At 44.3% G+C, this 19,437-nt stretch overlaps 1 protein-coding gene across 3 annotated transcripts in view; it reads left to right on the forward strand.

The window, feature by feature from the left end:
- FLVCR2 (FLVCR choline and putative heme transporter 2) overlaps positions 1-17,857 on the forward strand; it is a 43,759-nt gene extending 25,902 nt beyond the window's left edge. The window contains exons 4-11 of one of the 3 annotated variants that reach the window (XM_035108203.3): positions 483-550; positions 1,272-1,375; positions 5,437-5,547; positions 6,226-6,331; positions 6,637-6,748; positions 7,601-7,656; positions 11,187-11,280; positions 15,740-17,857. In XM_035108203.3, the coding sequence (XP_034964094.3) occupies positions 483-550; positions 1,272-1,375; positions 5,437-5,547; positions 6,226-6,331; positions 6,637-6,748; positions 7,601-7,656; positions 11,187-11,267 (638 nt within the window). In that variant the 3' untranslated portion in view covers positions 11,268-11,280; positions 15,740-17,857. Of the gene's footprint in view, positions 1-482; positions 551-1,271; positions 1,376-5,436; positions 5,548-6,225; positions 6,332-6,636; positions 6,749-7,600; positions 7,657-11,186; positions 11,281-15,040; positions 15,177-15,739 lie in introns of those variants that run through there. The other 2 variants (XM_088672476.1, XM_035108211.3) reach the window with 2 other exon arrangements.
- The last annotated feature ends 1,580 nt before the right edge of the window (positions 17,858-19,437 follow it).

Raw genomic sequence — 19,437 nt, forward strand, 5'->3', positions numbered from 1 at the left:
GGTGGTCTCCTCTAGAAAATTGTGAAAGAGGAATTGCGAACTGCATCCCTCTCACCTGTGCTCTGGGTTTTTCACTATCTCTTCCCCCGCTCCAGCTCCTACCTGGTTAATGAGACAGCAGCTTTGATGTGACTGAATGATGCTTGTTCCAAAGTAACGTCGTCTTCTAGTCATTGTCCCGTCTGTGCGCCTGCATTTCAGTATTTCTTAAATCCCCCCCGTCCCAATAAATAAACTCAAGTGTACAATTGCAGGAAGAGGAAGGGGTGTTGTGTGTGTTCAGGAAATACCTGAAGATTAGTATCATGACTGTGGAGACAACAAAGCTGCTCTATGTGTGTTCATCCAGACTTTAACAAGGGTTCAAACCCCGATTTAGCTTTGACCTCACTGGATTTTGTGATTGAGACCTGGCTGTGCTGCTGTGTGTGTCGTAATCAAGGGCACGCTATGAATTTGCTGTCTTGTTATCTACCTTCCAGGCTTAAACACAGGCTGCTTCTATGCTCTCTCGACCCTACTCACCCGCATGGTGCTCAGCCACTATAAGGTAAGTGACGTTCTGTTCAGCTGTCATGGCACTGGCTTGCCCTTCAGGACACTGGCTCTTGCTGCATAATAGATGTCTGTGATCCTCTCTTGTGGGGGAGCCTTAAAATGAAGAACGAAGACAAGAGTCTGAGAACATGAGGCTGAAAATAATTTCTCAGCCTCTTAATTCCATGTATGTGAGCAATCAGTCGTTTTCTGATGCTCAACGGGAAAAGGAAGAGAGGCATTCGAAAAATCAAGGCAGATTTCATGCATGCGTATTCCAAGCAGAATGTCATTTTAAGCCTTGTGTGTGGGAAAAACGCTCCTGATTTTGTGTACGCATGTGGATCAGGAATATAATACCACCTCCCAACAGTGTCTTCAAAGCCTTGTAGTGCTGATAATGCCTCCAGATTCTCCCTAGTCAATGCCCACTTTTGCCGCTGGCCTCTTTAATCATTGGCATGCGGCCCTTGGGAAATTGTGCATGTGAGTATGTGGCCCTCAGGCTGGAGCAGGTTCTCATTCCATTGCCTGAAGGAAGATTCTCACCTAGTGAGCCTCACTGCTGGAGTGGAGCCCTGAACAGGGTCTCTCTGGTCCTAGCCTAACCCCTGGGTCCTGCGTACCACATCGGTTTTCAGTGCTCTTGGTTCCACCCCGAGGTCTCCTGATGTCCCTCCAGCTGTTTGCATTCTTGAAAGCAAACTGCTCTGCGGATTTGTGTGTTTCTGCAGGATGAGCAGCTGAACGCTGGTCGAATTGGCCTCACCATTGTAGTGGCTGGCATGGTTGGAGCTTTGATCACTGGCATCTGGTTGGACAGAACCAAAACCTACAAGTAAGTCCTTTATACCACCCCTATTCAGCGGGTAAGTATAGGGGGAAACTCTGCAGGAGCTGCTTCCTGCTTTGGAAGAGCTTTGGAGCTATTTGGCTGAAATCCTTGGCACACGCGCCTGCGACGTCTACTGTTTGCGGTGTGCGGCTGTGCTTGTCCTAGCTAAATGAACTGTGCATCGGAGAGACTAGCAGAAAACATAGCATTTTGTTTATTTTATTTTTTTAAAGGTTGGTAGGAGGAAGAGGCGGGGATCACAGTTTGGGGTAAAGGCTTGCCAAGAGGGCCAAGAGCATTTTCATATATTGTAGAAAGGCTGGTTTAAATGTGTAGCATCCCTAAGGTATTGCATTGATTTACTTCCTAAGATATGTCTGTAGCTTTTTGAATGTGTTTCTAGGGAAAGAGAGGTGGGTAGCTAGAGTAAAGGGGAATTGAGATGCACCACAATATTCCTCTTAGGTCCAGACTAGATGCTCTCTTGGCAGATGTGTGCTGACACAAGAAACGATTGCTGGGCAGGAGGTAGGGATGCTTATCTCCCCGGCCACTGATTCTCCCCTGCAAATGTATTTAGTTATATAAAAATGTGTTTCCTGCTTTTCTGGGGCCTTCATACCACTCAAGGCAGCTCACAGCAATTAAAGCCAACTATGAAAAACAACCTCATGACCACTAATACAGGATAATGAAAACTGAAGCAATACAAGTTTTTATCTGATAAAACAAATGCCTTACCTCAGCAGGAAGATTTTCTTTGATAAGGCAATGAAAGGGAGTGAGAGTGCCCACAAACAAAGTATTGTGAGGAAAACCAAGAGCAAAGACAGATCTCAAAGCATCTTTCAGGATGCAGGAGAGGTAAATAATGGACTGGAATTGAAAAGTTGAGTGGTGAAGAGCTAGGAGGTGGGAATTTTGCAGAAGGCTGCGGGTTGTCAGGGTGTCTTCTGTTTTGCAAAGCTAGAGCTATGGAAAGTTTGGGACCTAGGAACAAAAACTTTTAATTTTCTGCCACTGTGGTGTGTTCAAACAGTCCTTAAATATCTGGGTCTCATAAATTTCTTAAGTATTTCTAAAGGTATTTTTTTTATATAAAAAAATTACCCATCGTGCAGCACAGAGGTTGTCACTGTCCCTCTAGCTGCACATGCTATAATTCAGTGACCCTGTATAAGGAGACTTCCTATATCTTCACAAGTGTTGTGACACTAGTGGTGTGACTCAATCCAGGCCTGCTCAAGGCATGTGGCCTTGCTGATTCGTACCTCCCAGAAGGCAGCTGTGCCACTACATGGAAATCTCCGCCAAAGGGCTTTCTGTCTTAAACAGCAGCAGCCAACGGGCTAGTTTTTAGCACTGCTTAACATCATGCTTTCTATAGAGGCTCTATACTGTACATAGTTAAGCTGGGATGACAGAAGGAACAAGTGAAGAAGATAAGTGTGTGGAGGAGGAAGGAGGCATTATTACCTTGGCAAATATTAGACTTTCAGGGGAAGGATAAAGCCCTCCCTCTGCAGATACCTCCCTCACCCCAACTTTGGTGCAATGAGGTGAACACTTGGTTTATGCTTCCCTCCGTATCAATCAATCAATCAATTTATTGTATATAGCCAAAGGCCTTCACAATGAACAACAAAGGGATTCCTCTAAAATCACACAACCTAACCAGTAACATCTACAGCATAAAAGTCTGCAGCATGAAAACCAACAGCGTAAAGTATGATCCATTAACATACCTAGACTGGAGCTTCTTAGCTGCCAAAGCAAATACGGCTTCCAGGTGTGTAATTTGTAGATATTTATTGGCTAAGGGTTCAACTATCACTTCCTGGGGGGGATCAGCCTGCTTCCCGCAGTAACATGTAAAACTACCCTGAAACAGAGGTGAGTAAAATGAACTTTTTTGGGTGAATTTAGCTGCTAGGAGTGACGTGTTTCTGCTCATCTGATTTAACAAGGATCCTGCAAAGCCTCTTGCGGTTTTTACCACTTATGGATAAGAATTAATCCATGCACACACAAGCACAAATGCTATAAATCTCCTAAAGTACAGGAAGAGGTTTTTTAAATTATTATTATCATTTGAGAAGGAAGCTTTTGAGAAGTTGCATGTTTTAGCTTGACAGGGGGGATTTAAGGCAACTGTTGCTGATCTGCCCTTTTTATAACCGCGAAAGGTACCCACCCCTCCTGCCAAGCCATTCTCTGGAATGCAGGGTACTTACAGAGAGTGCTTTTTCAGAGTGAAGCAAGATAGATACAATTTTACTGTATCCTGGTTATCCCTGATATAACAGCGTGGCAGCTTCTTGTCGTTCTGTGCATGTTTGCTCTGAAAATAGCAGGCTGCCCTCCCATTAAACGTTAAGGATATATCTATGACCCAACGCAGAACGGTAATCGCTGAACTTATATATACCTCCTACCACTGTAAACGGTAACTCTGTACTTCAACAGCCCTGCTGAGTTATTGCTCTTCCACAGTTGGCTAGAAGCAAATTGTGGCTGCCCTTAATCTCACTCCCTTTAATAGCAAACTCAACTGCAGGAGTGCCTGGCGTGCTATGGTCCATGGGGTCACGAAGAGTCAGACACGACTAAACAACAACAACTGCAGAGTGCTAACTAGGTTTGGATGACTCAGTCTCAGCCTCTCTTGTCCTCTTCCCATATTAAAGTACATCTCTCCCTGTTCCCTAGCAGATTTTTTAAAGGCAAAATCCAGGGAGATCCTAAAAATCTGTGTGTAAAATGTCTCTCACCATCCGTGCTCCACCCAAGGAATACTTAGCAAGCGCACTGAAGCCCTGTTCTCGCTCCTGTTCTTACTTTAATACTGTAAAGTAGCTAGGATCAGCTTCAAAGCTCTGCCATATATATATATATATATATATATATATATATATATATATATATATATATATATATATATGTAGGCATTGCGTGCGCAGAGGTCACAGCCTTTCTCCGTAACCGCTGAACTGTAATGTAACAAATTTGGCCACAACGTTCCATGCCCATCAGTGAGGGATCTGGCATAATTCCCCCCCCCCAAAAGCAAACCTTTCATACCTAAAATAATGATTAAACACACAAAAAAGTGGCGCCCAAATTAGACGTCACCAGCAGAAGCTCTGAAGACTCCAGCAGCATCCAATAGAAAGGCAGATCGCCCACTGCTGCCTCGAAAGCCGTGCCACCAGATGACATCACAAAATTCCACAGCAACCAACTTGTCACAGTGGCCTGGGTGGGCTACTTCAGAGTAACGACTCCACACAGCTCTGCATTTTATCCTTTTATTGGTGCTGTGTATTTACAGTGCTAAGGGCAGTTTTATTTACAGATAGTGTTGCATGCTGTCAGTCTTCCTCAGTACCTCCGAATGGCGATTCGCGCGTTTCCCCTCAGCAAAGTAATCTAGGCATGCTGAATCTCCGCCCCCTGCGCTTTTTACGCAATTCCGGAGTAGCTGGGATTGGCCTCCTCCCTACCGTCTCCCTGCTTCCTTGTTCCTTTCCCCGGCGGTGCCTGTGCTCCACTAAGGTACTCGTGCTCCCTTTTCCACTTCCTGAATCGCCACTCGAAGTCTCCCCCTCCCTGCTGGGGGGGGAGCTTGTATTCAGTATGGGAGGGGGCTCCCAGTATCTCTTATCCCTCACACAACTGAAAACAGGAGGAGAACAAGGAGGGCAAGAGGAATGATGGCGGCGGCGGCGGCAGCAGCAGCAGCAGCAGCAGCAGTGTTTCTCCTAAGAGAACCAGGCAACCACCATTTTGTTGTCCCTACAGTGACATAGAACTGCAGTGGGGAAGCTGGTCCAGGCTCATGCATGAGGCTCTTTTCCCTGTCTCTCTGACTGAGGTAGATAGCTTAACAATGCAGTAAGATGCAGTGCAAAGTTCAGGGGACTGTTGCAGGACCCACATTCTACCTCTGCTCTTGCACAATAGAACTTAATTTTTGTTAAGATGTAATGAAATACACATTTTAAAACATTGAATACAATGTAAGAGCAGTAGCTTAATTCTGATTGTGGTTTTGTTTGTTACAGGCAGACAACTCTGCTGGTTTACATCATGTCATTTGTGGGCATGGTGGTTTTCACGTTTACTCTGGACCTAGGCAATATCTGGGTGGTCTTTGTGACGGCAGGAATGCTGGGGTAAGTTTGCTTCTTCTCTCACACCCAGGGTGAATTTTCTCTTCTTCGAAGGAGTTTCCCTCTGAAGGCATTTGGTGGCTGCCTCTGAAATGGAGATGAAGGTGCCCCTTCTTTCTCTCTCCAGTGGAGTGAAGAGTAAGAAAGTACCACGAGCAATGGATACCCAGGCAAAGTGAGAACTCTGGGATATGCATAGCAGCCAACATATCCTTTCATGTCTCTGCTGACCATTAACATCTTGCATTGCAGAGCGTGGTTGAATGAAATGCTATGGGCAACAGCTGCTGGTGGGGTGGGGTGCTGTTGTTGACCTGGCTTCCCAGTGTGGAGGTTGCTGACAGTAAACTAAGAGGGGGAGTGGTGAGGCGTCTCGGAGGTTGGTGCAGTGTAGGTGCTGTCGCATGGCCAATCAGACGCTTCTGCTGCTGTGTCTGCACTGCACTGACTTCCCTGCAGCCTCACTCCCTCCCCTCTTGATTACCAGCAGTATCCAATAGGAAGCAAGGTAAGCTATGCCATTCTGCTCTGCACCACCAGCTGCTCCTGGCCATGGGGAAGCAAATAGGGTTATGCCTATGAGCCTGAAGTGGGGCTTGGAGAAGCACCCTCACTTTGAAATTGCATGGCCCAAACGTTGCAGCTGCTGATGCTTTCGTCCCTGCCAATCTTTCCTGGCAGTTTCTTCATGACTGGGTACCTACCACTGGGCTTTGAATTTGCGGCAGAACTGACATACCCGGAATCGGAAGGGACGTCATCGGGCCTCCTTAATGTAGCTGCACAGGTGAGTGCGTACTCAGAAAATATAGCAGGTAAACAGACTCACTTCTTAGCTTGGCTTTGCTGATGTACAGGAATTCTGTTGATGAATCCAGCTCTTCAAGGTGGTATCATAGAATTGTAGAGTTGGAAGGGACCCCAGACATTTTCCAATGCAGAAATCTCAACACGTGGTCACCCATCCAGTTTGAAACCATACTGGACCCTGCTTAGCTTTGCCAGTGTGCTAGATGGTGCAGTGTGGCCGGACTATGCTGCAGTAGCTTTCTTCAGTTTCTTCTTTGTAACTCTTTTTTTATCTTGTTTTAGATATTTGGAATAATTTTCACCATTAGCCAAGCACAGATCTTTGAACATTTTGGAACTCAAGCAGGAAACCTCTTCCTCTGCAGCTTCCTGCTTGTCGGCACTGTTATAACTGGTAACTACACACTGTCCAATCAATTGTCAAAACTTTTTCAGGTCCTGCTTCCTACAACCCTTGTATTGCCACCCCAGCTTAATGTACTGAAGTTTAGGGGAGGGCTGCAATGTTGAATCACTTGATGTGGTTATTTTTAACCTAGGGTGGCAAATCTGTCAAATTTGGTTCTTCCAGTTATTTTCTTTTTCAATCTTAAACTCAGTTCTGCACATTTCTGCAGCATTTCATTATTATTATTATTTTAATCCTCATGATCATCAGTGTCTTAAAAAAATAGAGGATGGTTTCTTAGCCAAAAGTCTGGCTGAGATGCCTTTGAGTGAGAATTTCTCCTAATAAACACATTTTTTTGTATGTAGTTTTGACTCATTACACAATTTTGCAAGTAAAATAGCCGTGTTTCAGTTTGCATCTATGTTCAAGAAGTGTGCATTAGGTACCTTTCTCATTAAAATGCAAACAAAATCCTCTTTCTCCAATAGCCCTATTTATGCCAACCTAGTTGTTTTGTGTCCTTCCATGCTGCTGTTTTAATAATTGAATTGATATCCTGTTGTATTTTTATTGTGTTATTGTGCTTTTAATCTGGAAGCTGCCTTGGGGACCTGTTTGGGTGGCTAAGAAGTGGAGTAGATTTAAGAAGTGGGATAGATGTTCTAAGGTTTAAAAATAATTTATTTTCCACCATGGAGAGGACAGACCCTGTTCCCTACTTCAGTTGTGCTTTCTGAGTCGTAAGCCATGTTCCTCATGTCACCTTGCCTTGAGCTCCATTGCTCTGTGAAGAGCTGCTTATGGTCAACACACAGTGCCTTCCTGACTCTGTATTCTCTTCCTCCAATGCCCCAGCTTTCATCAAAGCAGATCTCCGGAGACAGCAGGCCAACCTGCGCGATGAACAGACTGTGAGTAAATCATATATTTATGCTGGTAGCTTATGGCCAACCATCCCCACCTGTGAGTCTCCTTTCCTATTATCGTGATGAATAACTGTGCCAGCTTGAGGGAGTATTGTTGCTGCCTCAGCTGTGCCAGGTTTGGGTCGTTAACGGTTGAATGCTGTTGGATTCTCCTCCAGGAGAAAGTGTGGCATATGCCTGGGACCAACTGTGAGTACTGAGAGAGACATGCTGGCAATCTCTCTGTTTGAGGGCATACATCTGGTGCAGCACTAGCCAGACCAGTGTTAGGCTCATTGTAACCTTAAGTAAATGCAAGTACAGCTGCTTAAAGAAAGGTGAAAGATCATGGGTAATATCCAGGGGTGGTGTCCTACTCGCACAATGGACTTCACTTGTGCACACTGAACCTACTCTCCTACCTGCCCACTATGTGCCCCCAAAATGTGCCCTGGAGGGTTCCCCAAACCCAATGAATGTTGGCGGACCCTCCAGAGCAGGTTGGGAGGGATGATGGAGGCTCTGGCTGATCTTAAATTCATTTAGGACTGGGGAACCTGTAGCCTTCCAGATGTTGCTGGACTGCAACTCCCAGCATCCCAATTGTTTCTGAGAACATAAAGAGCCCTGCAGGGAGTAGATGGGCTTATGCAATCCATGGGACAGTCTGCAACAAGATAGAGGGTGGGTGTGATGGGGCTCACAGTGTAAAGATGTTCCTGGGCACACTGTACGGTGGGTGGGCGATCCTGGCTTTCAGCTGAGGAATGGGCTACTGATCCCTTCCAGCTCTAAGATTCTGTGCCTGTAAGCTGACCCTTGTGCACAGGAACCGGATGGGCATTTCTGCTTTCCATAAGCTTTTCCTCCAAAGTTCTCCTTGCTACTTTTGTTGTGTATATTCTGACTATTTTATTTTTTGTGTCTGGCATATATCTTTGGCAAAGTTTTGTAGCAGACGTGCAGTAGTACAGGTGACTCTCAACTTACCCTGGGGTTACATTCTGCGGATAGTGAGTAAAGCCAAGAAAACACATGACCAAATCACATCGGGTTCAAAGGCAAGGTGGGATTGCCAAAGTTTTTCCCCTCCTTTCTGCCCTCTTTTTTTAAAAAAATTTTTTTGCCAGGTGTGTAAAACACAAGTTCAATGCACGGACGTTGCAAGTTACCTGTACTCAATACTTCAAAACAGACATACAGCGATATTTAGTAAAACCTGAGTCATCAATAGGCTTTAACTCTTCATCAGAAGACAGTTCTTGAAAAGGCAAACAAAACTAGCAAATTTCAAATAACTCCCTAATGCTTTTTTTATAAATAATTTTTATTAGTTTTCCAATACAAACAGCCTATTAACATAGTCATATTCCAATTAAAAACAATAAACTAAAAAAGAGCCAAATTGTAGTCCAAATTATTAATTTTTTCCAAGTGCCATTTTGTTTCTTCCTTTCTTTATCAAGTCTTTCAAGCCAAATAGGGCTGCACAGTTGAATATCCAATTATAAATAGTCCATCTGTACTCCTCAAAATAAATTAGGTTTCTTAATGAGGCTTGGCAGAGAAACCAATTGTAAGTATTGTGGGGGGGAAAAGATCGTACGATACCTCCTTAATCCAAACACCATGACGAGAATCTCTTTGAAGTTCAAGCCTTGAAGTCCTAGCCAGGGACTGTACAAATCTGCAGGTTTTTTTCTCAGTCTTCTTTGGTCCAGACTATGTCTGTTGATTGTCCAAATCTGATTATTTTATCAAACTGATTATTTTATCAAACAGATATTCCCGACTATGGGAGTGGCATCGGAGAGTGCCAGCCGTGTTGTGCTCTGTGACCTGCCTCTTGCACAATGCAAGCTGGCAATCTCAGACAATCTGCGGGTCTTCGAGACAGTCCTCCCCCACCCTGGGGAGTCTGCCAGGGCTAATTAACCCCATATCAGCCCTGAATTTCTGGCATGGCTGGGATCCGATCATATGGGAGTCAGCCATTTCCTACCACTGGAAACAGGAAGTTCAAATAACTCCCTAATGCTTAAGCTCTCCACACTCAATACAGTGAGAGTTATGTGAGTCTTCTGTGTAAAGCCAAATACTGAAATATTTAGTTCATGTAGCGAACCGTTTTTCTGACAGGGTACCTGTGCTCTAGACAGCTGCGTGGCAGGCAAGAATTCAGCAACTGAACCTTTTCCTGGGATACAGGATAGGAAAGACTTGCCTGTTATGCAGTTGTTAAAAGGGACAGACTCTCTACCAGGAAAAAAAGGCAATTCTAACTCTGAATCAGGTCATGCTGAATTGGGTAAATGAAGGATTCTCTTCTGCAATATATAATGAAGATTCTGGTCTTGGATTCTGATTTATGGAGTTACAAATATGATTAAGCCAAAAGAGAGGAGTTTCCTTTAATTCACATTGTTATTCTGATTTTTGTTTTTCTTTGGGGGCGGGGAGGGTCTCTACAAAATGTGTCATCACTGTCTTACCAGGAGAAGGAGTGACTGCAGAAGGAGTGGGGGGGATTTACTTTCCAAATATTGCTGAACTACAGCTCCCATCAGCTCCAGCAAACATGTCCAATGACCAGTGATGATGGGAATGATAGTTCAGCAACATCTGGAGGGCCAAAGGTTACCCACCCCTGTGCTATAGCACGTGTTGCTTGGCAGCAGCCCAGGCAACAATGGTATCAATGCTCCTCTCTCTGTGGCACCCGTTCAGGCTATTGATGTGTTCCTTTGCCCAGGGTAATGTGGAAAGGTAATGTGATATGGAGAGCATTGTTTTCACTTTGAATTCATTTATTCTTTCAAATTTAAAACCCACCCTTCCTCTCCAATGGGAGCCTAGGGTGGCTCACAATAATAAAATGACCTACAAACAATGTAAAACACTAATACATATTTCAGAATTGGCTTTGTTTACTTTCCAGTGATGTTCTGATAGTACCAAATTTGATTAATGACACAGCATTGTAGAACCATCATGTTTGCTGCATGATCCCAGATTGCTAGGGATAACGTTGTAAAAGAGGAGGGAAAACATGGTGCTGAAGGAACGACAGAGAGGTGGAGCTCAGTGGTTTTGAGAAGAATCACAAGCAAAAGTGAGAAATGCACAACTGGTTTTTATTTTATTTTATTAAGGGGGGGACACATTGCTCCACATGAATATATAACTTTCAGGCCCCAAAATGCTAATGTGAACATTTGGAGCCTCCTTAAAGTGAAACATCTTGGCAGAAGAGAAGTAAGCTAAAATAAATGAATTTATTTAACATTGAGACTACATAATTCTTCAGGGATTAGGTTAATCAGATCTCCTGCTGCCTTGGAACGAGTACAGGGCTTATAAAGCTGAACATTCTGTGGAATTTTTAGTGATCAAAAGGCTCACTCGCTTTCAGTTCTGCGGAGTTTCACCAGCTTATTCCATCACTATTCCCTCTCTGACTGTCTGTGCCTCATTTTTTTGTTTTGTTTTTTAATTCTGCCCCTCTTTGGGATTGTGACATATGGCTGTTGTTACAGAGACTCCAGGGCAGTAACAGTCAGATAATGAATTATGGACATTGTACCTTAATCCCATCATTTCCCATCCCTGCTCAGTAATTCTCAGACTAAGGTAGGAGAATCATACTAACCTGCTTATACAACTCTTTCTGTGAGATGGCACTGGCACCAAACCAATGGCATGTTGCAGGGCCAAGATGTGTAGAGAATGGGAAAGGGCTGAGTGTGGGGAAAGGCACACTCACTGGATCCAGCATGCTGGATTTGGGTTATGATGCAAATTTGATCACCTACCAACCAATTGTCAAAGGGAATGTTAAGTGCTCCAGTTAGAACAGCCACTGGATTGGTGCCTTTTTGTGTAAAATAACTATTGCAATTCTCAAAGCACTTTGCTTTGCAACGTTAATTCTACGCCTTTGCCTGAAGAGACCTTCATGTTGTCGCTAAGTACATGCTTGAATATGCTTCATCTGACTATCTATCTTTCCTTAAACCTTACCTTCCCCTTGTTGAAAATGTGTGCTCGCATATTTATTGCTCACCATTCTCAAGTTTGTTGGTGCAGAGGCAATCACTGGATGCAGTAATGAATTTCTTAATGCTGGGCTGAATTCTGAAGCAGTCAAAAGAAGAACGGGTAAAAACATGGTGGGGAGGGGGCTAGCTGCAGGAAAGTGCTAGATTTACGATTATTTAAAAATTCTATCCATGGCATTTTAGGGGGTTATATATATGTGCAAGCTCACTTTAGAGTAGCGAGCAATCAATATGTGAACATAAATGCATCTTTCAAGGTGCCATGCATGTGCAAAGGACACCCCGAGATGAAAACATGCTGCACTCCCACGACTTTTACCGTTGCTGCTTCAAAATGTAACATGTTTACATACCGGCTGTCTTAAGCCATTATTGTGCCTGATCCATTACTTGCAGGATGGAATGATGTTTTGATTGTTTCAAAGACTCTGAAATCCTTCAGGTATATTGCTGACTCAGTACACAGGCACCATACCTGACATTAGTAATGGTAAATCAGGACCAAACAAGATGCAAGATCGGAAATGTATGAATGCATTTTTGCTTATCGTTCCCCAACTCCCATTTGGTATCCAGCACTTGGGGCTTTTCCCAGGCCACATCACCTCATTGGCTACACCCCTCACTGGACCTATTCTGCACCATCTCCAGTTCTTCTTCAGCTGTAACAAGGCCTCTTGCTTACCTGGAGGGAGGAGATGTATGTGCAGAAACCTCTTAACATTTGTGTGGCTGGAGTGTGGCCTACTATAGGAAGATAAGAGTTGCCTTGCCAACCTCTGGCATGTGCCCCCTGGAAGGTTGTCGAAAAGAGGAGAGCCAGCCCAGCAATGAGGCAGAGTGAAGTGTCCCAGGTGGTGGAAGCGCAAAAGGATGGCTTTCAGTTTCACAGGCCATCTTCCACCATGTCCTAGGTTACTATCAACAATAAGTACAGCCCTCCTGTTGGCCTTCTTCCTTGGGGTGCCTGGCCAGGGCTGGCCCTATGGTCAGGCTGGGTGGCGCAGGGCGCCACAACGCCGGCCCGCCAGGGGGGCACCGCGCAGCAGCTGCGGCCGCCTGCCCGTCGCGCAGCAGCGCCCTCGGCAGCAGCGCTGCGCGCTGAGCCCGTCCGCCCATCATGCAGCTGCGGCCGCCCACTGCGCTGGGAAACAGGGCAGGGGGGCGCCGGAGGGATCCGTCGCAACACAGCACCAGAGGTGCTCAAGACGGCCCTGTGCCTGGCTTCTGTGCTGTTAGCTTTGGCAGGCTTAAGTCCCGGACTCCTGGGGCCTTCCTGTGGAGAAATGTGGCAGAGTATACCTAGAATGCCTCTATGCCCTCTTATGAGTCTAGTCAATGGTACTCAGACAAAGAGCCTGAAGATGGCGTAGGAGTAAGAGCTTTGTGTGTCTTTGTGTGGCAGGCCCTCACTTAAAGGCCTAGTCATTCTAGGATATTCTCTGGAGTTCCATGGCCTCCTTCCCCCTCCTCTCTGAGGCTTTTTATATCCTCCAGGTTTCCCCAACCTTCATTCAGGCTTAGGCCCTGCAGCTGGACTCCTTCCCTCCCATCAAGCAGATGAATGACAGGGCCCTCCCTGCTTCTTCTTGCACAGACGGAGCCTTTAGTTTAGGCAATGTTTCCTCAGCACCGAATGGCTTTAAATCCACACCAAGTAATCATTGGGACAATTGCACTATGAGCCAGGCGTTTTGAGACGCATTATAAATATACCAGTGTGTTAGCCTTTTGAGGCTTGGGCCTGGGCATTAACACCTAGACGTAGGTTCCTAGCTGGTGGCTATTTATCTACTGCCATTTTGTGCAGTTTATTCTGGCATCGCTGATCAGTTCCACCAGCATGTGATAAAGGAATGCAAAGATCTGTAGGCCCTGACTTGTGAGGCAGATGGGGATTTTTGTTTTACTTCTGCTCAGCTAAGCATGGTCTGTTCTAATCTTTGTAACAGACTGTGCACAATTGTTTAATATCTTTTTTTGGGGGGGGGGGAGAAGTGGGCAAATTGGGGAAGTCTGATATAGCTCACCAGATTAGGGTTGCCATATTCTGGTGATCAAACCCCCTCCCTCCCCATTATTGAGGGGCCCTGCCATCCCACATCTTCCTTGCTCGCCCCCTCCCTGCTGCTAACCCCTTTACTATTTATACCCCACACTTCTTACTGGGCTGCCCCAGCCACTCTGGGCAGCTTCCAACATATATAAAAACATAACAAAACATTAAACATTAAAAAAAACCACTTCCCTATATAGGATTGCCTTCAGACAGCTCAGGGGTTGGATAACTCTATAACCTCTAACATTTACACAGTGAAAATAGGGACAGCCTAAGGAAAAATGCGACATTTCGAGATCAAATCAGAAACCAGGATGGCTTCTCTAAATCAGGGACGTCCCTGGAAAATAGGGACACTTGGAGGGTCTGTGAACCTTATTGTACCTCAGTTGTAACAACGTTCACTGGGTTGCTATTGGAAATTTGTATGACTAAGCGATAATTTGGTGAAAATAGAGAGGCAGCCTTGCATACATAACCATTCCCTCCACGAAAGGATCAGTAACCTTCAGCAAATGGCTGGTCTAGTTGTCATTTATTTGCCTCTCCAGGCAACTGCAAATATTCACCTGTCCCGGAAGAATGTAAAGGCTTGTGGCGTTTTGAAAGACTCCACTCTTTGTGGGTACGTTTATCCCACACTGAGACACTGCTGTCTCCTATGAGGCATCAATTTCCTGAAGATTAACTATGGAAGGCAAGTTGATCACAGGTAGCAGCGCGTTTGGCTTTGCTCTCTGCCAGGTCCTGATGAATGATCTACCTCCATCATTCTCTGTTCTGTGGGATCTGGGTCAACAGTACTCTTAGAGCACAACAGACTCATTCCTTCTCCCCGGGAAATCTTGGAATTTCACTGTTTGGCGAAGGCAGTGGGGAGGATCTAACAGGGGTAGCCAATGTGGTGCCTTCCACATTGTGGTGTCTTCTTGGATTCCAACTCCCATCATTGCTGGCCAGTGACAGTGGTGGCTGGCACAACATCTGGAGGACATCACATGGCCTAACCATGCTCCTCTAACAAACCATTTCTACAATTCCAAGGATTCTTTGGGTCATGACAGTTAAATAGTTTCCATATATTTCTACCCACTTTGTATGTGCATATGCCCTTACTGTTAGGAATGGATAACTTCATTAGGCACCAGCAAGCTTCCTTGTGGAGAGGTGGAAGTGATGAGGCAGATGGTGTGCGTGGTCAGGAGACAGAAACAAGGCAAGAGTTTGTAGCTTGTAATTGGCTAAATCTACTGCACCACTTCCTTCTCTGCAGATCCATCCAGGATTTTTAAATACTTGTTACATGAATAAGAAGTATTAGCTCCTGCAGCGTGGATGCAGATACGACTCGAAGGGCACCCCTGGTGCAAATGTATCATTGCAGCCTTCACAAACCTGATGCCCTCCAGGTGTTTCGGACTACAATTCCCATCAGCTCCTGCCTTCTCAGATGGGGTACATTGTATCTGGGATTGTACTGTTTTGATTAAGGCAATGAGTAGACTTAGAAATAGCATCACAAATGGTAGTGCTGAACGGCAATTCTGGGGATTGATACTCCCATCATTGTAGAGAGCAGAGCTCTCTCAAGCACTATTCTCCCCTATGAAATTCACTTTTCATAGCTAAGGGTGAATTCTTTCTTCCTAACTTTGCTTTGTAACCTTTTTTTGAGCAGCAATAAGGATTAGGCACTGCTGGTAAGAGAAAATGGAATGTACTTGTCCTTCTTTGGTACCTCTCCTTTCCTTTCGAGATATTTGGACCCAAAGCAAGAGCAGCAATGCTTCTCAGGAGCATATATTCATAGAATCATAGAACTGTAGAGTTGGAAGGCATCTAGCAATGCAGGAATATGCAGTTGTCCTAAACAGGGATTGAACCTGCAACCTTGGTGCTGGCAGTGGGTTCCTGCTGTCTGATGCCTTTGACTACCCCCTAACTGTGCCCCTTCTCTCTCTCTGACTTTCAGAAGACATTGGGAAAAGTGCCTCAAACCAGTATTGTGCCACTGTATGAGGAATCAAAATTCTAATGGTGGGAGATTGAGGACCAGCTGCCACCACCACCCACCTCCATTCTCGTCTTTGACATCTGTACCTCCCTCTACACTTGGTGTAGTCTAGCATCTGAGGGCAATCTAGGAAGCTGCTGCTGGAAAGGAGTGCACAGGACTTGAGTCATCCTCACCTGGGCCAGCTCCTCTGTCCTGGCGGCGTGTCCTGGTGCCCTTTCTGCCAAGGGACCAAAGGCAGCAGTTTCTCAGCGGAAGATAGCTTGTCTTGGCCATTGCAGCCAAATCACTGAATCCAGCGTTTCTTCCACTGCATGGATTGAGAGCGACCATTTGTTAATCCTGTTATGTGTCCAGCAGATCTACTGAATGGGATATGAAATGGATCCAGAGGAAGATCCTTGCTCCCCAGGGAGAACAAGAAAGCACTTGCTCTGTGAGCAGCCCAAACTGAAGCGCAACCCGTGATTTGTCACTGGGGAAAGACCTCACTGGGAAGCTTTCTCCCCTTCAAAACTTCCTGTTGGTAAACTGTATTTCAGTAAATCAAGCCCAGAGAAGATTCTTTTTAAAGTAACGGACGATAGTTTTGAAATGAGAATGCTCTCTTATTACCCAAAATTATGGCAATACTCCAGAAATGTTATGGGGAAATCGTTTTTAAAGAATATTCGAAAAGGACAGCTTGTCATAGGTTGCTTCCACACTACAGCTTTTTAGTATTATTTGAGATATTGCTTTTCCACAAACTGTCTGGAAGCAGCAATAAAACAGAGGTTCCAAATAGACCTCTGTAATATTTACTCACAAGTAAGTCCTATTCAATGAGCCCCTACAATGTTTATTAAAAGTTTACTCTTCCTGGAGGAGGGGTGCATAAATTTAATTACTGGTTTCCTTGTATAATTTTATTCTTCTATAATTAAATAACACTGTTTTCAAAGAAAGAAAGAAAAAAACAATGTGAGGAAAGCAGTAACTAAAGCCCCTGAGCATAAGCTAACCAAAAAGTATAATGTATCACTAATTGTCCCAGCAGTGCTGGACGAGAAGCAATTAAACTTTGTAGGAAATTTTAATCAAAGGTGTAGGAAGTCTTAAAAACCTTGATGTTTTGCCAGCACACACAGGACAAGCAGTAACTGCAATTGCATTTTATTGCAGGAGGCAGGAAAAATGTCATAAAACAGGTCTGGAAAAAAACACAGGACGACAACACAGGAAACACAACAATTTGGCAACAAATTGCCAAATTTCTTAAGGATGGCTGTTTCAGAGAAATGGGCCCGTGTTGGAAGCAATCACTGTATGCAGTGGCTAGCTTTGTGGTTTATGGAAATTATTTAAACCAGTTATATTTCATGGAAATTTACCTTTGATCAGGGGAGGAAAAGTGCAGTTTAATTTACGGACAGAGGATGAACCTTGTGTATTTTGAAATGGTTATGAGCTGAACCATACAGAAATCCCCCACCCACCCCCATGCATATCACGATCATCTGAGACCGAGAAGTGCCAGTTCCAAATTAGAGTGCAATTTCCCCTCATTTTGAAGGCATCAAGTTCTACCGAATCTTAGTTTCCTTATGTTTATTCAGATCATGTTGTATAGTATCTGTTGCCAATGTATTGGGAATTTGGGCTTGGTTTATGAGCTCTTTGACTAGGATGCGTCATGCTATTATTTGGAAAGCACTGTGTAACTGTAAAAAATATATATGCATTTTTGTGGAGATTATCTACATAGTGCTACCTCAAATACTGTTCTAAAACCAATGAGCATTTGATAGTTTTAGAACAAATGCACAACACTCAGCTCCCCCCATAGCACTTCTACATTGGACAAGTATCCTTATCATTTAATCTCATTCACAACAAGGCCCCCAAACTCATCTGAGAGAGCCAAGGCAGTCCCAGGTTCAAATCTCTGCTTGGCCATGAAGCCTAATTCATGACCTCGGGTCCTCCATTCTCTGTTAAGTCCAATCTACCTCTCAGGGTTGTTGTTGTGAGGATAAAACAGGGAAGAGCTCCTTGAAGGGTTGGATACAAATAAAATAAATGTGATGAAACTGATCTACTCACCCTCCTGTGTCTCTCTGGGATCTCAGGGATTGTCCACAACTTGGTCTTTCCTCTTTCCACTGAATGGTACTAAACTTGTAGCTTGATGGAGGTAAGTTGTATCTGCTAACTTCTTTGTTTGAGATCTAGCTATTCATATCCAGGCAATGTATAGCCATTCTTCATAGAAACAGGGGAAGTTAGCACTCAGGCTTTTACATTAATTGGAGGTAAGGAACCATAGATCCAACGCCTGACTTTGTATTATCCTCATTCAGGCCTGGATACACTGCTTCCATTTCCTTATCCAGGGAAGTCTGTCTAGTAGTGCCATAGCCTATCTGAAGAGGTAGGTTCTGGGACTGGCAAGTTCTTACACATGCAGCAGTTGTTGTTATGGTGAAGCATTAACTTCCCAATCCCATGCAAAAAAACAACAACCCATGCTGCTCTTATTTTTTTCTGGCTTATTGGCCAACAACCCAAATGTGACCCGTGAAACTAATTCACTTGATTGCTTTGTTCATCACCTTTTGCAAGCTTGAAAAGGTGGATGTTAGAAACAAATTGCAAGAAAGTCACTAGTGCACCCGTTTTCGAATAAATCTGTGGCGCAACAAGGTCAGAGGGGCAGAAGATAGATCTGTATCTACTGATAGGTCTCTGAGTGGTCTGTAGTAGATTGGAATGGATTTCCAACTCCTTATTGTTGACAGTAGCACCAAAATCTCTCCCCCACCCCCACCTTCCACAATTATACTGGGTAACTTTCTGGGTAACCAGAAGTGGATTTTTAGCTCTTTTTCAGTTCTGTTACTCAAAACAAACTAAACTTAATTCTAAGGGTATGTCAGTAGAGGAACAAATGTAAGCACTGAGGGAAATGAAATGTAAAAAAACACACAATCTAAGGTGTTGAAACTTGAACTTATGTAAATAATTACAGTGATTATTCACAGAACAGTATTGATGATAACACAAAGATGCTGGTATTGGTCACGTAATTAGCATTTGAAATTAGCGGGGTAAGAACCCACTAACTTGCTTCAAGCCACACAAGTGATAAATGTTAACAACTTGCTAAATTACAATTAATTGGTTTCACGCTGGAGTCTTCAACATTTCTTTGTTTACAAATGATCCTTTAAGGCCAGTAACAGTGTCTGAGATGTTAAAATATTCACTGAGCAGTTTCTGATTACTGCCCTTTCTAATGCCATTATTGTGCCTATTATTTTGGGTGTTGGGAGAAAGTAACATGGGGGGGGGGTGCTCCTCTGTGAGTGGGCGCTTTGGGTTCAGAGTCTTTTAAATAACTAGTGCCCTGGCACAGTCTGGGAATGCCTACGCTAGTCTCTTAAGTTCAAAGAGTTAGGGTACAGCAATGTTCTGAAAGCATCATTCATGCTTGAGCTGACACCAAATGCCTTGTTTACTTAGCTATAAATGGATGCCTGACCCAGTGAGCTGATGCAGATCAAAGGTGGCTATACCTGGAAAGAGGCCAAATCCCTTTCGTCTGCTTTCATAAAAGATTTTTAGAAACAAATACCACCCAAGCCAGATGCCTCAGTTAAGGATCCAGATTATGT

Source organism: Zootoca vivipara, chromosome 1 (assembly GCF_965207765.1).
Source record: "Zootoca vivipara chromosome 1, rZooViv2.hap1.1, whole genome shotgun sequence".
NCBI classification, from domain to species: domain Eukaryota; kingdom Metazoa; phylum Chordata; class Lepidosauria; order Squamata; family Lacertidae; genus Zootoca; species Zootoca vivipara.